Source organism: Podarcis raffonei, chromosome 11 (assembly GCF_027172205.1).
Source record: "Podarcis raffonei isolate rPodRaf1 chromosome 11, rPodRaf1.pri, whole genome shotgun sequence".
Taxonomy (NCBI): Eukaryota; Metazoa; Chordata; class Lepidosauria; order Squamata; family Lacertidae; genus Podarcis; species Podarcis raffonei.
Window position 1 is genome coordinate 58,810,787 of NC_070612.1, and position 18,752 is coordinate 58,829,538.

At 42.3% G+C, this 18,752-nt stretch overlaps 1 protein-coding gene and 1 long non-coding RNA gene across 3 annotated transcripts in view; one reads left to right on the forward strand and one right to left on the reverse strand.

The window, feature by feature from the left end:
- TUT7 (terminal uridylyl transferase 7) overlaps positions 1 to 13,190 on the forward strand; it is a 41,558-nt gene extending 28,368 nt beyond the window's left edge. Inside the window, exons 17-29 of the mRNA XM_053408861.1 lie at positions 373 to 430; positions 1,766 to 1,869; positions 2,393 to 2,482; positions 2,569 to 2,682; positions 3,814 to 3,891; positions 5,789 to 5,966; positions 8,520 to 8,567; positions 8,664 to 8,755; positions 9,060 to 9,175; positions 9,463 to 9,779; positions 10,522 to 10,595; positions 10,745 to 10,808; positions 12,193 to 13,190. Coding sequence (XP_053264836.1) covers positions 373 to 430; positions 1,766 to 1,869; positions 2,393 to 2,482; positions 2,569 to 2,682; positions 3,814 to 3,891; positions 5,789 to 5,966; positions 8,520 to 8,567; positions 8,664 to 8,755; positions 9,060 to 9,175; positions 9,463 to 9,779; positions 10,522 to 10,595; positions 10,745 to 10,808; positions 12,193 to 12,260 — 1,401 coding nt within the window. The 3' untranslated portion in view covers positions 12,261 to 13,190. The remainder of the gene's footprint in view (positions 1 to 372; positions 431 to 1,765; positions 1,870 to 2,392; positions 2,483 to 2,568; positions 2,683 to 3,813; positions 3,892 to 5,788; positions 5,967 to 8,519; positions 8,568 to 8,663; positions 8,756 to 9,059; positions 9,176 to 9,462; positions 9,780 to 10,521; positions 10,596 to 10,744; positions 10,809 to 12,192) is intronic.
- On the reverse strand, positions 12,369 to 18,712 carry LOC128423574 (uncharacterized). 2 transcript variants are annotated; one of them, XR_008332798.1, is made up of 3 exons: positions 18,436 to 18,712; positions 13,986 to 14,065; positions 12,369 to 12,928 (listed from the first exon to the last, which is right to left on the reverse strand). It is a non-coding gene; the product is annotated as an uncharacterized LOC128423574 (long non-coding RNA). The 2 variants fall into 2 exon arrangements; XR_008332797.1 differs by having other exon boundaries at positions 18,531 to 18,702.
- Between the last annotated feature and the right edge of the window lie 40 nt (positions 18,713 to 18,752).

The following is an 18,752-nucleotide window of genomic DNA, read 5'->3' on the forward strand; positions in this document are numbered from 1 at the left end:
TCACTCCCAAATCCATTATATGGGTTCTACCAGTCCTCTGAAGGGATGGGGGGGGCGGAATGTGGTGAGGAAGTCCCATTTTGCAGATGTAAATTTTGTTTTTGTTTTTTACAATTAATTTTAATTAGGTTTTGCCTCTTACAAAAATCTAAAAGAAAGAAACATTCCAACAAACAGAACAAAAGCATTTTGCAGATGTAACTTCCTGTTCCAGTGGGGCAACTTCACTAGGTCTGCGGGTTGTAGCCATTGATCTGCCTGTTGTAATGCTGGCAATTGTAATATTGGGGAGCAATTTTTTTCCTTAAGCTTTGTCGTATTGCTGTGTTTTTAAAGCTTTAAAAAAGGATTATGATGTATTTTTTATCACAGGGACTTGACTGTATAAGAATTATTGAAGAACTTGCAAGAGTGCTCAAGAAACATTCAGGTAACTGTTGCTGAAAATGTGGTTGGTTGGTTTGTATGTTGTTGTTTTTTAAACCATGCACACAGGAACATGAATTGTGTGAGGGTGTTTGTGAATTTCAGATTCTGCCGATGCTAAACACTCACGAAAGGAGTTTAAATTTCGGATCAGGCCTTTGATGCACTTTAGCCACAAGAGCTTTCTAGTATGTCTGAAAACCATAAAGCCACTTGCATTGACTTCTCTTTGCATATCATTCATGTGATAAATGAATGGAGAAATTTAGCTTAGTTATTGGTGGACTGGCCATCTTCCCTGATTTAGCATGCATTCATTTGATTTTTGGTACAGAATCCTAACAATCAAATTTTAATTTTCCCCCCAAACCCTCCTGGATGCACAATACTTGATAATATTGGTCTGCCTGCAATAATAGAGATACATTCTTAAAGTCTGTTAGCCCACATATCTGCGACTCTGTCTGCCCTTAGCCATTGGCCCACAATCAAAATGAAAACATGCAAGTTAGTTGCCATAAAGTGTGCAAATCTGTTCTTGCAATGACCTAAAATGGTGGTGATGGAATAAACCTAACAAAAAAAATAGCACAATTAGCATAGCCTTTGTCTGCATAAAATGATGAAGATATAAAATTTAGGAGGAATATCAATAATGAAGCCAGGTCTTCTTGTAGCCAGGCTGCTAGCACTTCATATATATTTCTAAAGCTAAAACAAATACACTAGACAGATCTGTGTGGTTTAATGTTGTTCTCTTTTGGAAGAACATTGTCATTGCCAGCTTGGTCATAGTTAATTAGGGCTGCCATACATCCAGAATGCGCCAGACATAGGCGAGATTTATCCGCCGAAAATGGCCTCTGGGTGGAATTGTCAAAACTGGACAAAGTGTATGGGAAAACCCAGGCATGTTGTAGCCCATAGCTTTAAAACTTTGGGGGCATGTTATAAGGCATTTGTAGAGTGTGCTAGCCTGGGCTTTGAGGCCTTGCCATCACTTTTCCTGAACTGACTGTGCTCTGTAATATACTCAGCACTCCCCTGTGGGTGTAAATTGCAGAAAAAGGTAAATTGTCTGTCTTCTGTTACTGTTCTTCACATTGAGGAATCCCTGATAAGCTTCCATGGAACCCTAGGCTTCCTAAGTATGTCTTGGAACATGGTTGAAAACCACTGCCGAAAATGAGATGTGTTCAGTTCAGTGAGATGTATTCCTGAATAACTGTATAGGGTTGTGGCCTAAGTATCATTGTGTACTTAACAATGCTGAATTTCAGCCAACATAATTCCCATGTAGTTCAACTGGTATAAATCTTCATTTTTTGTACTTCCATAGGTCTAAGAAATATATTACCGATAACAACTGCTAAAGTGCCAATTGTCAAGTTCTTTCATGTACGAAGTGGTCTGGAAGTAGACATCAGCTTGTATAATACATTGGTAAGAACATCTCCTAGTTGAAATTCAAGCACTTCTTCAAATAGCCACTGGAGATATAGCAAATGGGATATGGGGCTACTGTTATGGAGGAAAAACAGCTTTCCAAATTACATTGATGAGTTCTTCTGTATTTATGATGAACAGAAATGGGGTTCATGTGGACAACTGATCAACAGAGTTTGGGAAATCAAAAAAATAAATATGTCAAGGTAGTTACTTCAGTGTCTTGTAGAAATGGTTGGTATTAAAATTTGTCCAAACATGCACTGTGATTTTGAGCATATTTTTGTTGAAATTATGTGTTTTATTCACTCGGTATTTTTAAAACAAGGTTGTTTAATTTTTAGATAGCAAGTAAAAAAAAATTGTGGTTGTGGTGTACATGCACATTCCACATTCCAAGTGCATGCTTCTGAAATAATGCTGTTTCTTGTGACAGGTATTTCAGAGAGCTTTCCAAGTCATACAGTTGCTTTCCTCCTGCACCAATCCATCTCAAAATTCTAATCTCATTTCTTTCTAGGCTCTGCATAACACAAGACTCTTGTCCTCTTATGCAGCTATTGATCCAAGAGTAAAATATCTCTGCTATACAATGAAAGTATTCACAAAGGTACATCAATGTTCTAGTTAACTGGGGGAGAAAAAGTGACAGCCGTTAAGTTTTTCCACTAATTTCTACTCCACCCCTCTTTTCAGATGTGTGATATTGGTGATGCATCTAGAGGCAGCCTATCTTCCTATGCCTATACTCTAATGGTGCTCTACTTCCTTCAGCAGAGAAACCCTCCTGTCATTCCTGTACTTCAAGAGGTACACACTTTAAGCCTGTGTGTGTGCGCACAACATTGTGCATAGGGACTTCGCCTTTCCCTCCTTCTTGTAGCCCCTACTGTCAGGGGCTCAGGAGCAGAAGCACAGGGGAGAGAGGAAATGGAGAGCGAAGGGGAGGAATCCGAGGGCAGCGTAGGGGAGTATGACAGTGACCCGAGAGATTCCATGAGCTTCTCCAGCGAATCAGAAGATTCCCAGAAGGGGGCGCCGATGGTCAGGGCAAGGGGGGTCCCAGGGGGGACGCACCAGAAGCAAGGGGCCAGCGGGGACTCCCAAAGCAGCAGCGGGGGATCAGGACCAGCTTCCCCACCAGAGCGTAGTGGGGGGGGAAGAGTCACATGTGTCAGGACCAGCGTCTCCTCCAGAGGGGAGAGAAGATGAGTCAGGGCTGACCACGCCTCCATCGGAAAGTGGGGAAACGGAGGGGAGGTCAGTTCCAGCTAGCCTCCACGAAGGGGGGAGCAGTGACAGCAGCAGTGTAACGGTCAGAAGGAAAGTGGCAGGCTGGGCGCGCGCGCCAAGTTCAAATGTACAGGCGCGCGGGACAGCAGGAAACCCGGATTGGGAACCAGGTCCTAAAGCCCGCCGGAGGGAGGGGGAAGATTCAGGGGACTCAGCGTCAGAAGAGTCTAGGAAGGGCGAGACCCCGACGGACAGGCGGACCCAGAGGAGGAAAGAACAAAGGAAGAGGTGGAGCAAGGCTAGAGTCTTAAACTGGTGTCAGGGGGGAGGAGATTCAGACGGAGCTTCAGCGGTCTAGAGTTTGAGACGTAGGGTTGCACGCTGCGGCTGTGAAAGTGAAACTGAACTTCAATAAAGACTTTTATACTTAACAACGAAGCGGCGTTGGTCCTTTGTGAGCTGGGACCTCGGGCAGCGCTGACACCTACAAACACTCAAAAACTGCTCTGCACTGCCGGGAGACCCTCTGGAACAGATTTTGGGAATGCGGTGGGGGCTGGGGAAGAGAGGAAAGCAAAGTCCTGTTGCAGGACTGGAATTTAGCTTGCACAGCATTGGATTTTACCCTGTTATGCTTGCACACTCACTTGAAAACATCTCAAAAGCACTAACCTCCTTCCCTGATAGTCTTAATATTTATTTTCTTAGATATACCAAGAGCCCAAGAAACCCGAAATTCTAGTTGATGGCTGGAATGTCTATTTCTTTGACAAAACAGATGAACTGGTGAGTCTGGCTAATATGAAAACAACTCTGCTATGTAATCTTAAGTAAAGTTACACTGCTAACCTTTTTAATGAGGTCAAACTGACCATGGGAAATTGGGGGGGAAATAAGTACGTTTGCTCAGACTTAACGATGTATGTTACCTTGTGTTTCATGATCCCAGTCGTAACTTTTTATAAACTGCAGAGGACGTTGTGACGCTGTTGGTCATTTTTACCTTAATTGTATGGCGTGAGAAAAGGGCAGTACTGTGCTCAAAAGATCCTAAAGATCTAGTGCCCTCTTAAAATGATGTTTAAGTTATTCACTAATATTTATGTCAGCAGATACTTAGATCAGAACCAGTTCTGTTCATTTTCTTCATTCATTGCATTTAGCTACTTCCTTTTTGCCAAGATAGAAAGAAAACATTATTGAGAGCACACACAGTGAAATGTAGAATGTGTTGGTGACAAGGAAAAAAATATAGATATAAAAGGAGTTTGGGACAAGTCTTATTTGGTGAGAGAGCTCCAGCAGAGAGTTTAAATCAAAAATATTCAACAAAGTGTGGAAATATAGTCTGTTAGACCTTTGAAATATGCCCTTCTAAGTTCTTTCCAAATATTCCCTCTTTCCCTCGCATAGAAAAAGAGCACGTTTGGTAAGATAAAAATGGTTCACTTCTAAACTGTCCAGAGGTCAGATTCATGTTGCATAGGCAGTAAAACTTAGTTTAATTCCAAACTGGTGAAAGTTCCTAAATTATTGGTACAGGAACTTAAAAGAGGCTTGTTAGAGCCATGTGGCTGGAGGCAGCAGCTCAGAACACTTTGCACACTGGAGTTCACATGTAGGCTAGAGGGAAACAAAGGCTTGATTATTAGTAATTCTCGAGGTAAGCTAAGCCTGGCAGGACAGCTTACTCTATGGTCTTAACCCCTTCATTAATTAGACTTAAACATGTTGATTATATGAGGCAGATTATCCCACAGAACGTTGTTGATCTACTTAAGTATTAGTTTATGTGTGTGCAAAAATATCACTTCAAAGGCTTTTGGGGAGTTAATAAAAGTAAGACCCTAAAAAACCCCTTACAAACCTGAATTGTGGTGTATATATTTAGCAGTTGGAACCTTACTTACATGAACCATCGAAACTGTTTCATTCTTATCACACCGATTTGCATAATTCATATTGGGAATGCTTGCCAATCAAGTAGATGGGGTCATTTTAACCCATCATTTATTTGGTAGCTCATGATTGGCAAAATATTTGCAGCCAGATCCGAGGATCTCAGCAGACGTAAGATTTGCTAGCAGTTCTCAGTTAGGAACCCTCCAATTTACTTAAATTAGTAGAAGACTTGTATCCATCCTTTCAATCCAATGATTCTCAATGTGGCTTACGATATATTGTAATAATTTACATAAACACAAATTCAATACCTTGACAGCCCAGCAGCCCACTGGATAGAGCTAGGCCATGGGTAGGCAAACTAAGGCCCGGGGGCCAGATCTGGCCCAATCGCCTTCTAAATCCGGCCCGCGGACGGTCCAGGAATCAGCGTGTTTTTACATGAGTAGAATGTGTCCTTTTATTTAAAATGCATCTCTGGGTGATTTGTGGGGCATAAGAATTTGTTCATTTCCACACCATCCCCCCCCCCCCAAAATAGTCCGGCCCCCCACAAGGTCTGAGGGACAGTAGACTGGCCCCCTGGTGAAAAAGTTTGCTGACCCCTGGGCTAGCGTGTGCTTCTCTTTAGCCTGGCAGACCCAGGGTAACTGGCAAATTGACCCTTTCTACAAGTGGGAACAATTCACACATCTAGGCAAAGAGTGACAAGAGATCAGTAAATTGCATGCTATTGTCTACACCTGAAAAAGATATATACATATATATATTTCACTTCCAGCCTACAGTTTGGCCAGACTTTGGTAAAAACAAAGAATCCATTGGTGAATTATGGCTAGGACTTCTACGTTTCTATACTGAAGAATTTGATTTTAAAGAGCACGTTATCTGCATCCGAAGAAAAAGTTTGCTTACAACATTCAAGAAGCAGTGGACTTCAAAATACATAGTTATTGAAGGTATTCCTCTAAATTATGAGAGCTTTATTCATCATTTAACAAATACATTTGAACAACGGGGCCAGGTTTGGTGAAATGCTTAATTTCTGTTGGGGGAGTAATACAGTTAAAGGTCCGTCACAGTATAGGCAGCAAACTGCTCAAAGGAATTTGCATTTTAGCAACCTGATTGGAAAAGCATTGTACTGGCAAATTAGTTTTAAAAATACAGCACGAGCTGTTGTATGAACACAGCATCATGAGCTGTGATGCTACAGTTATTGGATGCTGACTGTAAACTAGCAGTGCCTTGGCACAACTGCCACTTAGCTCAACTGAATATGGGAGGGGGGACCTAGGACCCTTACTACCAGGGGTGGGAAGAGACAGCAGACACCGCAGGTCTGTTGCTTCAGCACTGAGCCCCACCTGGCATGAGCACAGATGAGATCACTGACTTTCCCAGAACATTGCTGTCCACTTGACAGTAATGCACCTGCACAGTATGCTTCCTGATGCCTTCTGAGAAGGGTACCACGCTCCCTTTTCTTCTTTGACACTCAGCTGTGGAAGCTTCTAGTCCATGAAAAAGCTGCCCCATACATTGAGATTGAAGTAGGCTAGGCGTTATAGGGATGCGGGTGGCGCTGTGGTCTACACCACTGAGCCTCTTGGGCTTGCCGATCAGAAGGTTGGTGGTTCGAATCCGCACAACGGGGTGAGCTCCTGTTGCTCTGTCCCAGCTCCTGCCTACCTTGCAGTTCGAAAGCACGCCAGTACAAGTAGATAAATGGGTACCAGTGGCGGGACGGTAAACGGTGTTTCCGTGCGCTCTGGTGTTCATGGTGTTCCGTTGCGCCAGAAGCGGTTTAGTCCTGCTGGCCACATGACCCAGAAAGCTGTCTGTGGACAAATGACGGCTCCCTCGGCCTGAAAGCGAGATGAGTGCTGCATCCTCATAGTCGCCTTTGAGTGGACTTAACCATCAAGGGGTCCTTTACCTTTAGGCTAGGCGTTGTGTTAAACAATGGGATGTGAGATATAGGGGGAAGGAAGCACCAATAGACCCCAAGTTAGGTAAAGGTAAAGGACCCCTGACAGTTAAGTCCAGTTGCGAACGATTCTGGGGTTGCGGCGCTCATCTCGCTTTACTGGCTGAGGGAGCCGATGTTTGTCCGCAGAAAGCTTCCGGGTCATGTGGCCAACATAACTAACCCACTTCTGGCGAAGCCAGAGCAGCGCACAGAAACACCATTTACTTTCCCGTCGGAGTGGTACCTATTTATCTACTTGCACTTTGATGTGCTTTTGAACTGCTAAGTTGGCAGGACTGAGCAACAGGAGCTCACCCCATCGTGGGGATTCAAACCACCGACCATCCGATTGGCAAGCCCAAGAGTCTCAGTGGTTTAGACCACAGCGCCACCCACGTCCCTAGACCCCAATTTAGATTGGTATATAAAGTAGACTGATAGAGGTGTTTTGTAGTATGCGCTCATTGGACTCTGAACCTGTTTCCGGTGATCCTGCCTTCTGTGTCTTATGTGGTGTCATGGGCCATGCTAGGCACGTGATATTGGCCATCAAAGGGTAGCCTTTTATCACTCCAGCTTTCTTGCATATCTTGTTGCCTTGATTTGCATTTGCTCTAGCTGTCCCTTGAATAGACATAGAATATTATTGGCTAGCTGTCAGGGAGCTCATGCTGGTAATCCCCAAGTGACTAGTTCTGTTTGGCCGTCCAGTGTTATCTATATAATCCCTGCCTCTCTATTCTTAATAAACTAGTAAATACAAGGATCAGACTCGTTTTACTGGTGCTTCTTTTTCTGCCTGCTCCCTCTGCCTATGGATTACTATACAGTGGTACTTCTGGTTACGTACTTAATTCGTTCCGGAGGTCCGTTCTTAACCTGAAACTGTTCTTAACCTGAAGCACCACTTTAGCTAATGCACTTTAGCTAGCTGTGCCGCCACCGTGCAATTTCTGTTCTCATCCTGAAGCAAAGTTCTTAACCCGAGGTAATATTTCTGGGTTAGCAGAGTCTGTAAGCTGAAGTGTATGTAAGCTGAAGCGTATGTAACCCGAGGTACCACTGTACAGGTGTCCCCCCACTTGCGTGCGATCAGCATGCACGCTCCCACTGACACATGCGCTGTTTTCGGCGCTGAAAGGTGGTATGGCCGGGGCGGAACAGGGGAATCTCCACTCGCTCTGCGTGGTGGCCGCAAACAGAACCCCTGAGTGAGTAGGGGTTCCCCTGTACTACAGTTTTTTTCTCTATATACATTTTTTTTGCAATAAAATGATTGGCTTAGTTTTTCAGTTTGAACAACTGTTGCTTTATCTTGTTGAAGGTTTTTCATCTTCTTGTCATCAAAATCTTAGATCACTCTTCAGTGTTTTTCCCTTTCTTTGTACATGACGAAGGGGAAGAAATCTGTTTTATAAATGTGGCTCAGCGTTAAAAATGTAACCCGCGTTCCCATTAGTTTTTTTGTTCTTTGGATTCTGTTTGTTCACAAGCTATTTTAATATGGGTTTTGTTAAAACCTGCAACACTCTTCTTGCAGATCCCTTCGACCTGAATCACAATCTTGGAGCTGGTTTGTCAAGAAAAAGTAAGTGATTGCCATAAATTATGTTGTACAGAGATATACTTTTATCTGACTCTGTTTCCATTTAATTGATCATTGTTTTTGTTTTGATTACTCTAGTGACAAACTTTATAATGAAGGCTTTTATAAATGGTCGGAGGGTGTTTGGCACCCCGGTAAGAGGATTTCCTAAAGAATACTCTTCAAAAATGGTGAGTGTGTTAGAAATCTAACAACATTTTATTAAGATGTTCTATGCTGTATTGAACTGCATTACAATTTGAATTATATAGATAAGAAATAAAAGTACCTGCAAAAATAAAGTTTAAAATCATTATAAACCACCTGAATTCAGCTTGTGAGCCACACTTTAGGAACCCTGTCTTAGGTGTTTCACTAGTCCTTGCTGTAATTTTAAAACACAGCAATATGCAACCAGTAGTGTTTGCTTATTTTGCATTAGTCAGAAAGAATTGCCCATTTCAGTTCAATGCTAACATTTTGTATTTTTGTTAGGAGTATTTTTTTGACCCAGAGGTGCTGACAGAAGGCGAACTGGCCCCAAATGATCGATGTTGCAGAATTTGTGGTAAAATTGGGCATTTCATGAAAGACTGTCCCATGCGGAGAAAGTAAGTACATTTTGTCTTCCTGAAGGATAATATGCCTCTAATTGTGCTTTTTTTTTTTTTTTTACTGACAGCAGTGCAGACATGTTCCCCATTTCCTAACCATTGTTAGCAGATTGGAAATATGAGTGCACTGGGGAACGTTGGGTGTGAAGCCCCTTGGTGTAGTAATACTTAGCACATATAAATGCTTTAGTGTGACATTTAGCAAGCCTTAAGGGGATTTTAGTACATTTTTTCATATTCAGGCTGCCTTAAGAGAAATCTAACTGTGATTCATGCATTCTTAGACCCAGAAGACGGCATGAGAGTGAAGATCTTAAAAACCAAAGATACACAGAAAACAAAGAAAAAAGAAGTAAAGAGGAAAAAGAGACCCCTGTTAAAATTGCAGAAAGAGATGTCCTGCTAAAAGATGGGAGATTGCAGATATGTACACCTAACAAAAACAAATTGGGTAGGGGAGCAATGGAAACTGCAAAAGAGAAGACACCCAAGCAGCCAGCAGAGAAATGGAAGCGACAGGAAGACAGAGAAAAGCGTTGCTTTATTTGTGGAAGGGAAGGACATATTAAAAAGGAGTGCCCTCAGCACAAAGGAGCTGCAGGTATTCAACCCAACAATAATAGTGTTCATGGTACTAAAAATATGTTTTAAGGTCAACTGGGAATTTTAATGACACTTGTGGCCTTCTTTTCTCTTTTCTTTGCAGACGAGGGCAACCAATATGATGTTGTTTTTTAAAATTTTCAAGAAACAGGATATAAGCTTAAGCTTAACATTAACAAAACAATTAGTTCCCCCTCCTCCCACAACGGATGAATGCAGTAAATTGTCCCATAAAACTTTTCTAAAGTTGTGGTTCTGAAATACTTTTCAGTAGGGAGAGTAAATGTTGGAGAGATGTTTTGTTTGATTCCTAGGAGTGGCTGGTAGCTTTTTAACCATTTCCCTTTTTGCCATTTCCTTGTTGAAAAGCTATCCCACTGAAGCTGTTTCCGCCCCCCCTAGGAAGAGAGAGAGAGAGAGAGAGAGAGAGAGAGAGAGAGAGAGAGAGAGAGAGTAAAAGCAGCCTAAGATATGTGATATTTTCAATGGGAGCATGGGGCAAGGAAAGCCCCTACTTCAAATGGCAGCCTTGGTGGTTGTCAAATACAAAGCCAGAGGGTGGGAGAATTTATTTTTATTTTAAAAATAAATAAATCAGAAATGCCCTGAAGGGAGAAAAAAATATTTTGAAAGTTGACCTTTGGCATGCTTTTTACTGTTCCAATTAATAGGTGGATTTTTCCAAAGTAGATTTTTCTTGTAAGATAAATTTTAATCTCATTAGATTTTAACTTTCCCAGGTGCCTTGAAGTTGGAAAGTCCATGTGGGTCCCCTTTATCCAGTGCTGTTAAGCACTCTGGTCGATTGAATCAGGTAAACAGTTACCACGTGTGATTTATTTATTTTTTAAGTAAAAAATTAACTTTTGTCTGCGTAGCACAATTCATATTTTAAATGTTATGCTGCCATTACATCTTGCAATAGCTATCTTCAAATAGTCACTCCTGGCTTTTCTTTTTAAGGGACTGCTTTTACAAGAAGAAAAAAAGAAACAGAAAGGAAGAATATTCTTGAGTCCCCAGTCAGGTTTGTGAACTAGACTTGGCCTATGTATAGCATTCTGCAAGCATGACAATCAGCTGGTCGTTTGGTGTACTGGAGCATTCTTCACAGGACTTAACAAGTCCCTTGCATAGCTCTCCACCAGTCACATCTTTACCTGTGGGGCTACCTTTGAAGGTGACCCGGAAACTGCAATTAATGCAGAATGCGGCAGCTAGACTGGTGACTGGGAGTGGCCGCCGGGACCATATAACACTGGGCCTGAGAGATCTGCATTGGCTCCCAGGACGTTTCCGAGCACAATTCAAAGTGTTGGTGCTGACCTTTAAAGCCCTAAACGGTTCTGTATACCTGAAGGAGCGTCTCCACCCCCATCATTCAGCCCGGATACTGAGGTCCAGCTCCGAGGGCTTTCTGGCGGTTCCCTCACTGCGAGAAGTGAGGTTACAAGGAACCAGGCAGAGGGCCTTCTTGGTAGTGGCCCCCGCCCTGTGGAATGCCCTCCCATCAGATGTCAAGGAAATAAGCAGCTATCCTATTTTTAAGACATCTGAAGGCAGCCCTGTTTAGGGAAGTTTTTAATACTTAATGTTGTATTGTTTTTAACACTGATTGGGAGCTGCCCAGAGTGGCTGGGGAGACTCAGCCAGATGGATGGGGTATAAATAATAAATTAATATTATTATTATTATTAACCTGTCCCACTCTTGGTGTCATGTTGTATCAGGTGTGGGATAGGTGGGTGCGGCTTGGCAAAAATAGCCCTGCAGGCCAAATGGGGAAGTCTGGTGGGCCAGAGGTTCCCCACCCTGGTCTAGAAGAACCAACAGAGTTGAGGTCCCCTCTCCTTCCATCAGAGTGATCAAGACGGCACTAGTAAATGACAACACCAGGCCTTAAACCAGTTGAAATAGATCCAGACAAGGTCTTATCCCAGAATGCCTGTACTTGCACGGCCACCACCACTCAAGCATTTCAACAAAGAATGGGATACTTGCAGCTTTCCAATAGCTGCTGCATCTACAGAGGCTTTGTATGAAGCGCTAGATTGGAAACTTCAAGAGAAACAAATTTAGTGACAGAATGTATGGGCAGAAATAACAGACCCAAGAAAGGAATACAGAAGTGGAGGCATGCTGTTGCCGCTGGATAAATATACCTTAAGCTCATGACAGAGACATGCTTAGAGAAAACAAAGAAGGTGTTTTACTGTAGATGTGTAACAGGAGGTTACAGTCAAAGACATGGTGGGTAGCTTGGAATAGACTTGGAAGTGTCCAAGTGCCCCGTTTTTCTTGGCTCTGCTGAGTTTGCATCATTGTAAACTAAAACCATATCTTACTAAAAAGTTAACTAGTTTGGTTTCTACCTATTTACTCATTTTTGTGGTCTTTCTCCCCATCTACAGGCAGCCTTTCCAGTAAATATATGACTCAGGGAAAAGCTTCACAGAAGAGGCCTCATCAAGATTCATGAGGGATTGAAGCAATCTTACGTTGCAATACAGACCGTCCATTTCCTTAAATGTTTATTTTCTTTATAGCCTCCAGGTTCACAAAACAGCAGCACAAACAGTCTTCAATATAAGTTTAAAGAAAACACATTTTATTTTAATTAAATTGCTAAAGATAAAAAGCAATGGATTTTAATGTTTGTTCATACCATGAATCCCAGCTCTTAATAGATGAGCATTTTAATAGAAAACTATGTTTTTGTATTTACTAGGTAAAACATGTAGATCAGGGAGGTTCCTAACTCAAACCACTTCTAAGAGTTTCTACATTCGATCAGAATGTTTTGAGTGCACTTAAATGATGTGCAAGCCAAATATAGTGTCTCCTTCAAAATATTATATTTGAAGGATTTAAAGGGTATTTATTAATTATGATCATTTACTGATTCCTTGCGTAAAAGTGTTTTGAAATGTTTCTGGATTGCTACTGCCGTATTTGCAAATATTTTAATCTGTGGGGAGCTAACACATGGACGTAAGCAAACTTTTATGTAAAATCTCTGTAGAAAAGCAGTGCCATTGAATGAATTCTTCCCTTTGTTGTTTTATGGTTTGATATGCTGCTGTGCTTCTGTACGGAGAGGCTGAGAGGCTGGTTCTGTTTGCTGCTGCTGTAATATTTTCCCATTGTCTGCAACACACAAAAAACACAAAACTCCTATAAGGAAACAAGAGGTATATTTGGCAGTTAAAATGAATCCACTTCTGCTTTATTGAAAAGTGAAGAAGATCCATGAAGTAGACAAGGATTTGCTTTTTTATTGTCATCAAGGCTTAATGTCAGGTTTTCTGGATATGGTACAACATACCCTTTCCAGGAAAAATATACAGCAAAAAATTAGGCCACTGTTATTTATGACCTTGAAATAAACCAACCAAGTGAAAACTTTAAAGTTCCTTTTTTGTATTGTATGAATCATAAAGAAGATTTAGTCTTATTTATTAGTTACTCATCCTTTCAATGTATCCTTCCAAGGCAGGTTGCACAAAACATTAGACTTTACATTTTTTTTAAAAAAAGAGAGAACAATGTCCTCATATAACAAGTCATCCGGATCGTTCCTACAGAGCAGTTGGTGGTAAGAATGGCCTTGTAGTTGGGAGGGAAAAGTCCAGTAAGAGCTGCGTGCTTCCCTCTTGCACTATAAACTGTTACAGGTATTCCAGTTGAAGCTAATAATTTTTCAGAGTTGGTTTGGATTTTCAAAGGATGTAAAACGTTCAGTAATCAGCTTCACTGACAATCTCTGATCTGGAGATTAGTCAGTGCAAATCAGGTAGACAGAAATCAGAAGTTACTCACCCTTGGAATATCACTTTCAGTGGGATGGACATCCCTATCAGCATGCGTCCAAGTGTCTGCTGTTTAAAGTACTACCGCACAGATAAATTTCTGCATTTGGTTGTACTTCAGGCTTTTTCTCACAATTCCTGACACTGTACATTTAAGTAAGCATCTGAGCAGTTGACCTGCTATGCGGAGCTTGTTATACAATTTGCATACGTTTAGTAAGTTTAGTCACTGTGCTGTATGTCGAAATCTCTCTGGTCAACTAGTGGAAGTATAAAAATTACTGCGAAGCATTTCTAATCACACGTCCCCAATATCTTTAGATCATAGTAGAACTTGGTTCTGTTTAATAGGTTTTCACGCCACCTTTGACAGATGCCCTCAAAGCAGTACTTACAAAAGTGAAACCTTGTTCATATAAGCTCCTTTATGACCCAGTAAACTGGCTTTCTTCTGGAATCTGTGGTTCAAAGATAGCTGTAGAATAAAGGATGTCTGCTAACAGCAGTCTGCCCCAGCCTGGTGTCTTTTAAATATTTTAGATCATAACTCCTGTTAGCCCCAGTCAGCATAGGTAGTGTTCAGAAAGAATGGGAGCTTTAGCCCCAAACAAGGCACTAGGTTCAGAGGCCAAATTCCAGAACCCAGAAAGGATCCGGCTCCACCTACATCAGGAATAGTTTAGCAGGTATTGCAACCGGGGTCAAATAACTTTTTTGCATATCCTCGTCTTGGATGGATTGTGCAAACTAATACAGGGACTGCTTTCTGAAAAGCTGCGGGAACTAAAATCAACACCGGACCTGAGGAAATGGAGTCAGTCTGCCAAAACTTATTGATGCTGAATTCATGATTCTCCAATTGGCAGTGGGACGCAGGTGGCTCTGTGGTCCAAACCACTGAGCTGCTTGGGTTTACTGATCGGAAGGTCGATGGTGTGAATCCCCGTGATGGAGTGAAGCTCCCGCTGCTTCTGCCAACCTAGCGGTTTGAAAGCACACCAGTGCAAGTAGATAAATAGGTACCGCTGCGGCGGGAAGGTAAACGGCGTTTCCGTGCGCTCTTGCACTCGTCACGGTCCTCCATGCGCCAGTAGCGGCTTAGTCCTACTGGCCACATGGCCCAGAAAACTGACTGGACAAACACCGGCTCCCTCGGTCTGAAAGCGAGATGAGCGCCGCAACCCCAGAGTCGCCTTTGACTGGACTTGACCATCCAGGGGTCCTTTACCATTTACTGCAATTGGTCAAAAGGCCTCTCAGTTAATTTATTCAACAATCCTATTGAACGAGACGCCAAATTATGTCTTTAAGAGTGCAGCTCATTCTACCAAGTTACAGGGAACCAGGCAGAGGGCCTTCTCGGTAGTGGCACCCGCCCTGTGGAACGCCCTCCCACCAGATGTCAAAGAGAAAAACAACTACCAGACTTTTAGAAGACATCTGGAGGCAGCCCTGTTTAGGGAAGCTTTGAATGTTTAATAGAGTATTGTATTTTAGTGTTTTGTTGGAAGCCGCCCAGAGTGGCTGGGGAAACCCAGCCAGATGGGTGGGGTATAAATAATAAATTATTATTATTATTATACCTTTGCTCAAAGGCTAGTCTCACTGCATTGAATGGGATTTACTCTAAAGTAATATCAACAACCTCAGATATGCAGATGACACAACTTTGATGGCAGAAAATGAGGAGGAATTAAAGAACCTTTTAATGAGGGTGAAAGAGGAGAGCGCATTCCTTGTTAGGCCGTTTCCTTGTTAGGCCGTATTGCTGTTATTAAGATGAATGTTTTGCCAAGAATGTTGTTTTTGTTTCAAACACTGCAGATTGTGGACAGAATGGATTGTTTCAAGAAGTGGCAGAAAGATATATCGAGATTTGTCTGGCAGGGCAAAAAGCCCAGAATAAAATTTAAGATACTAACTGATGCAAAAGAAAGAGGGGGGTTTGCCCTGCCGGATTTAAAATTGTACTATGAAGCAGCAGCTTTTTGCTGGCTGAAAGACTGGCTACTTCTTGAGAACACAGACATTTTGGACTTAGAAGGGTTCAATAATAGATTTGGATGGCATGCATATATATGGTATGACAAGGTAAAAATTCATAAAAGTTTCAAAAACCATATTGTTAGGAAAGCACTATACAATGTTTGGATTCGTTATAAAGATCTGATGGAAAATAAAACCCCTAGGTGGTTGTCACCAATGGAGGCTAAGGAAGTTAAAAAACATAATATGGAATCTAAATGGCCAAAATATTGGGAAATTGTAGAACAAGAAGGTGGAAATGTGAATTTACAGAGTTATGAGAAATTGAAGTCTAAAGTAAGAGACTGGCTTCATTATTACCAGATAAATGAAGTTTTCAAACAGGACAGGAAAATCAGCTTCCAGGTGGAGAAATCAAAGTTAGAAACAGAATTGTTAGAACCCAATACTAAGAATCTGTCTAGAATGTACAACTTGCTGCTGAAATGGAATACACAGGACGAAACGGTTAAATCAGCTATGATTAAGTGGGCACAGGACATTGGTCATGACATTATGTTTGCTGACTGGGAACAGTTATGGACCACCGGTATAAAATTTACGGCATGTAATGCCTTAAGAGAGAATATTATGAAAATGATTTATAGGTGGTACATGACCCCAGTCAAGCTTGCAAAAATTTATCACTTGCCCAATAATAAATGCTGGAAATGTAATGAAACTGAAGGTACTTTCTATCACCTTTGGTGGACGTGCCCAAGGATTAAGGCCTTCTGGGAAACGATATATAATGAAATTAAGAAGGTGCTTAAGTGTACCTTTCACAAAAAACCAGAGGCTTTTCTCCTGGGCATAGTAGGACAATTGGTGTCAAAGAAAGATAGGACGTTCTTTATGTATGCTACAACAGCAGCAAGAGTGCTACTAGCAAAGTATTGGAAGACACAAGAACTACCCACACTGGAAGAGTGGCAGACGAAGGTGATCGACTACATGGGACTAGCAGAGATGACGAGCAGAATCCGTGACCAAGGGAAAGAGACGGTGGAGGAAGACTGGAAGAAATTTAAACTTTATCTTAAAAACTCTTGTAAAATTATTGAGTGTTAAAATGTCATGGGTAAAGCATAGCAGATTTGCAGCGATAAATGATTGGACAAGAGGAAAGAAAAGGGTTAAAGAAAGGAATTAATAAGTAATTCAGACCAGGGGTTGCTGAAAAAATTTAAAACAGGGATGCAGAAAAGGGAGGCATGGGGAAGTCGTTGAAATTGGGTATATGAGAAAATTTATGAAATTATATATGTTTATATGTTTGTTTGTTAGGGTTTGTTGTTTGTATTGTCTTATATTATATGTTGAAAAACCAATAAAAAATTATAAAAAAAAAAAAGAAAGAGGAGAGCGCAAAATATGGTCTGAAGCTCAACATCAAAAAAACGAAGATCATGGCCACTGGTCCCATCACCTCCTGTGAAATAGAAGGGGAAGAAATGGAGGCAGTAAGAGATTTTACTTTCTTGGGCTCCATGATCACTGCAGATGGTGACAGCAGTCACGAAATTAAAAGACGCCTGTTTCTTGGGAGAAAAGCAATGACAAACCTAGACAGCAGCTTAAAAAGCAGAGACATCACCTTGCCAACAAAGGTCCGTATAGTTAAAGCTATGGTTTCCCCAGTAGTGATGTATGGAAGTGAGAGCTGGACCATAAAGAAGGCTGATCACTGAAGAATTGATGCTTTTGAATTATGGTGCTGGAGAAGACTCTTGAGAGTCCCATGGACTTGTGAAAAGGATCTAGGAGTCTTGGTTGACCACAAACTTGACATGAGCCAACAGTGTGACGCGGCAGCTAAAAAAGCCAATGCAATTCTGGGCTGCATCAATAGGAGTATAGCATCTAGATCAAGGGAAGTAATAGTGCCACTGTATTCTGCTCTGGTCAGACCTCACCTGGAGTACTGTGTCCAGTTCTGGGCACCACAGTTCAAGAAGGACACTGACAAACTGGAATGTGTCCAGAGGAGGGCAACCAAAATGGTCAAAGGCCTGGAAACGATGCCTTATGAGGAACGGCTAAGGGAGCTGGGCATGTTTAGCCTGGAGAAGAGGAGGTTAAGGGGTGATATGATAGCCATGTTCAAATATATAAAAGGATGTCACATAGAGGAGGGAGAAAGGTGGTTTTCTGCTGCTCCAGAGAAGCGGACACGGAGCAATGGATCCAAACTGCAGGAAAGAAGATTCCACCTAAACATTAGGAAGAACTTCCTGACAGTAAGAGCTGTTCGACAGTGGAATTTGCTGCCAAGGAGTGTGGTGGAGTCTCCTTCTGTGGAGGTCTTTAAGCAGAGGCTTGACAACCATATGTCAGGAGTGCTCTGATGGTGTTTCCTGCTTGGCAGGGGGTTGGACTCGATGGCCCTTGTGGTCTCTTCCAACTCTATGATTCTATGATTCTATTCTATGACTGCAAGAAGATCAAACCTCTCCATTCTGGAGGAAATCAGCCCTGAGTGCTCACTGGAAGGACAGATAGTGAAGCTGAGGCTCTAATACTTTGGCCACCTCATGAGAAGAGAAGACTCCCTGGAAAAGACCCTGGTGTTGGGAAAGATGGAGGGCACAAGGAGAAGGGGATGACAGAGGACGAGATGGTTGGATAGTGTTTTCGAGGTTACCAGCATGAGTTTGACCAAACTGCGGGAGGCAGTGGAGGACAGAGGTGCCTGGCGTGCTCTGGTCCAGGGGGTCACAAAGAGACGGACACGACTAAACAACAAAAGGCACCCAAAATAAAAGAATTTTATTTTGAGGCACCCAAAATAAAAGAATGCAACCTGGGTTTCTGACAGACCTCAATGCGTGGGGGGAGAGTTTTAAATAAGACAAAGCAAATGTTTTGTTTTTCCTATTGTTATTGCTCCAAGTACGTATTCCTAAGTATTACACCTCCGCGCAGAGAACTAATCCCGGCGCCCCTCGCCCTCATATCCCTCCGCAGCGGGCGATCCGCTCGCTCGCTCTCTCTCTCTCCTCAAGGGCCGGAATCGAATTCTTCCCGCCTCTCCCGCTCCTCCTCTCTCCGCTGATTGGTCAGCCATCCTGAGAAGGACGTGGGAGGAAGAGAGAGCGTGCGCGAGACACCTCCTTCACGGCGGACTTCCCACTGGC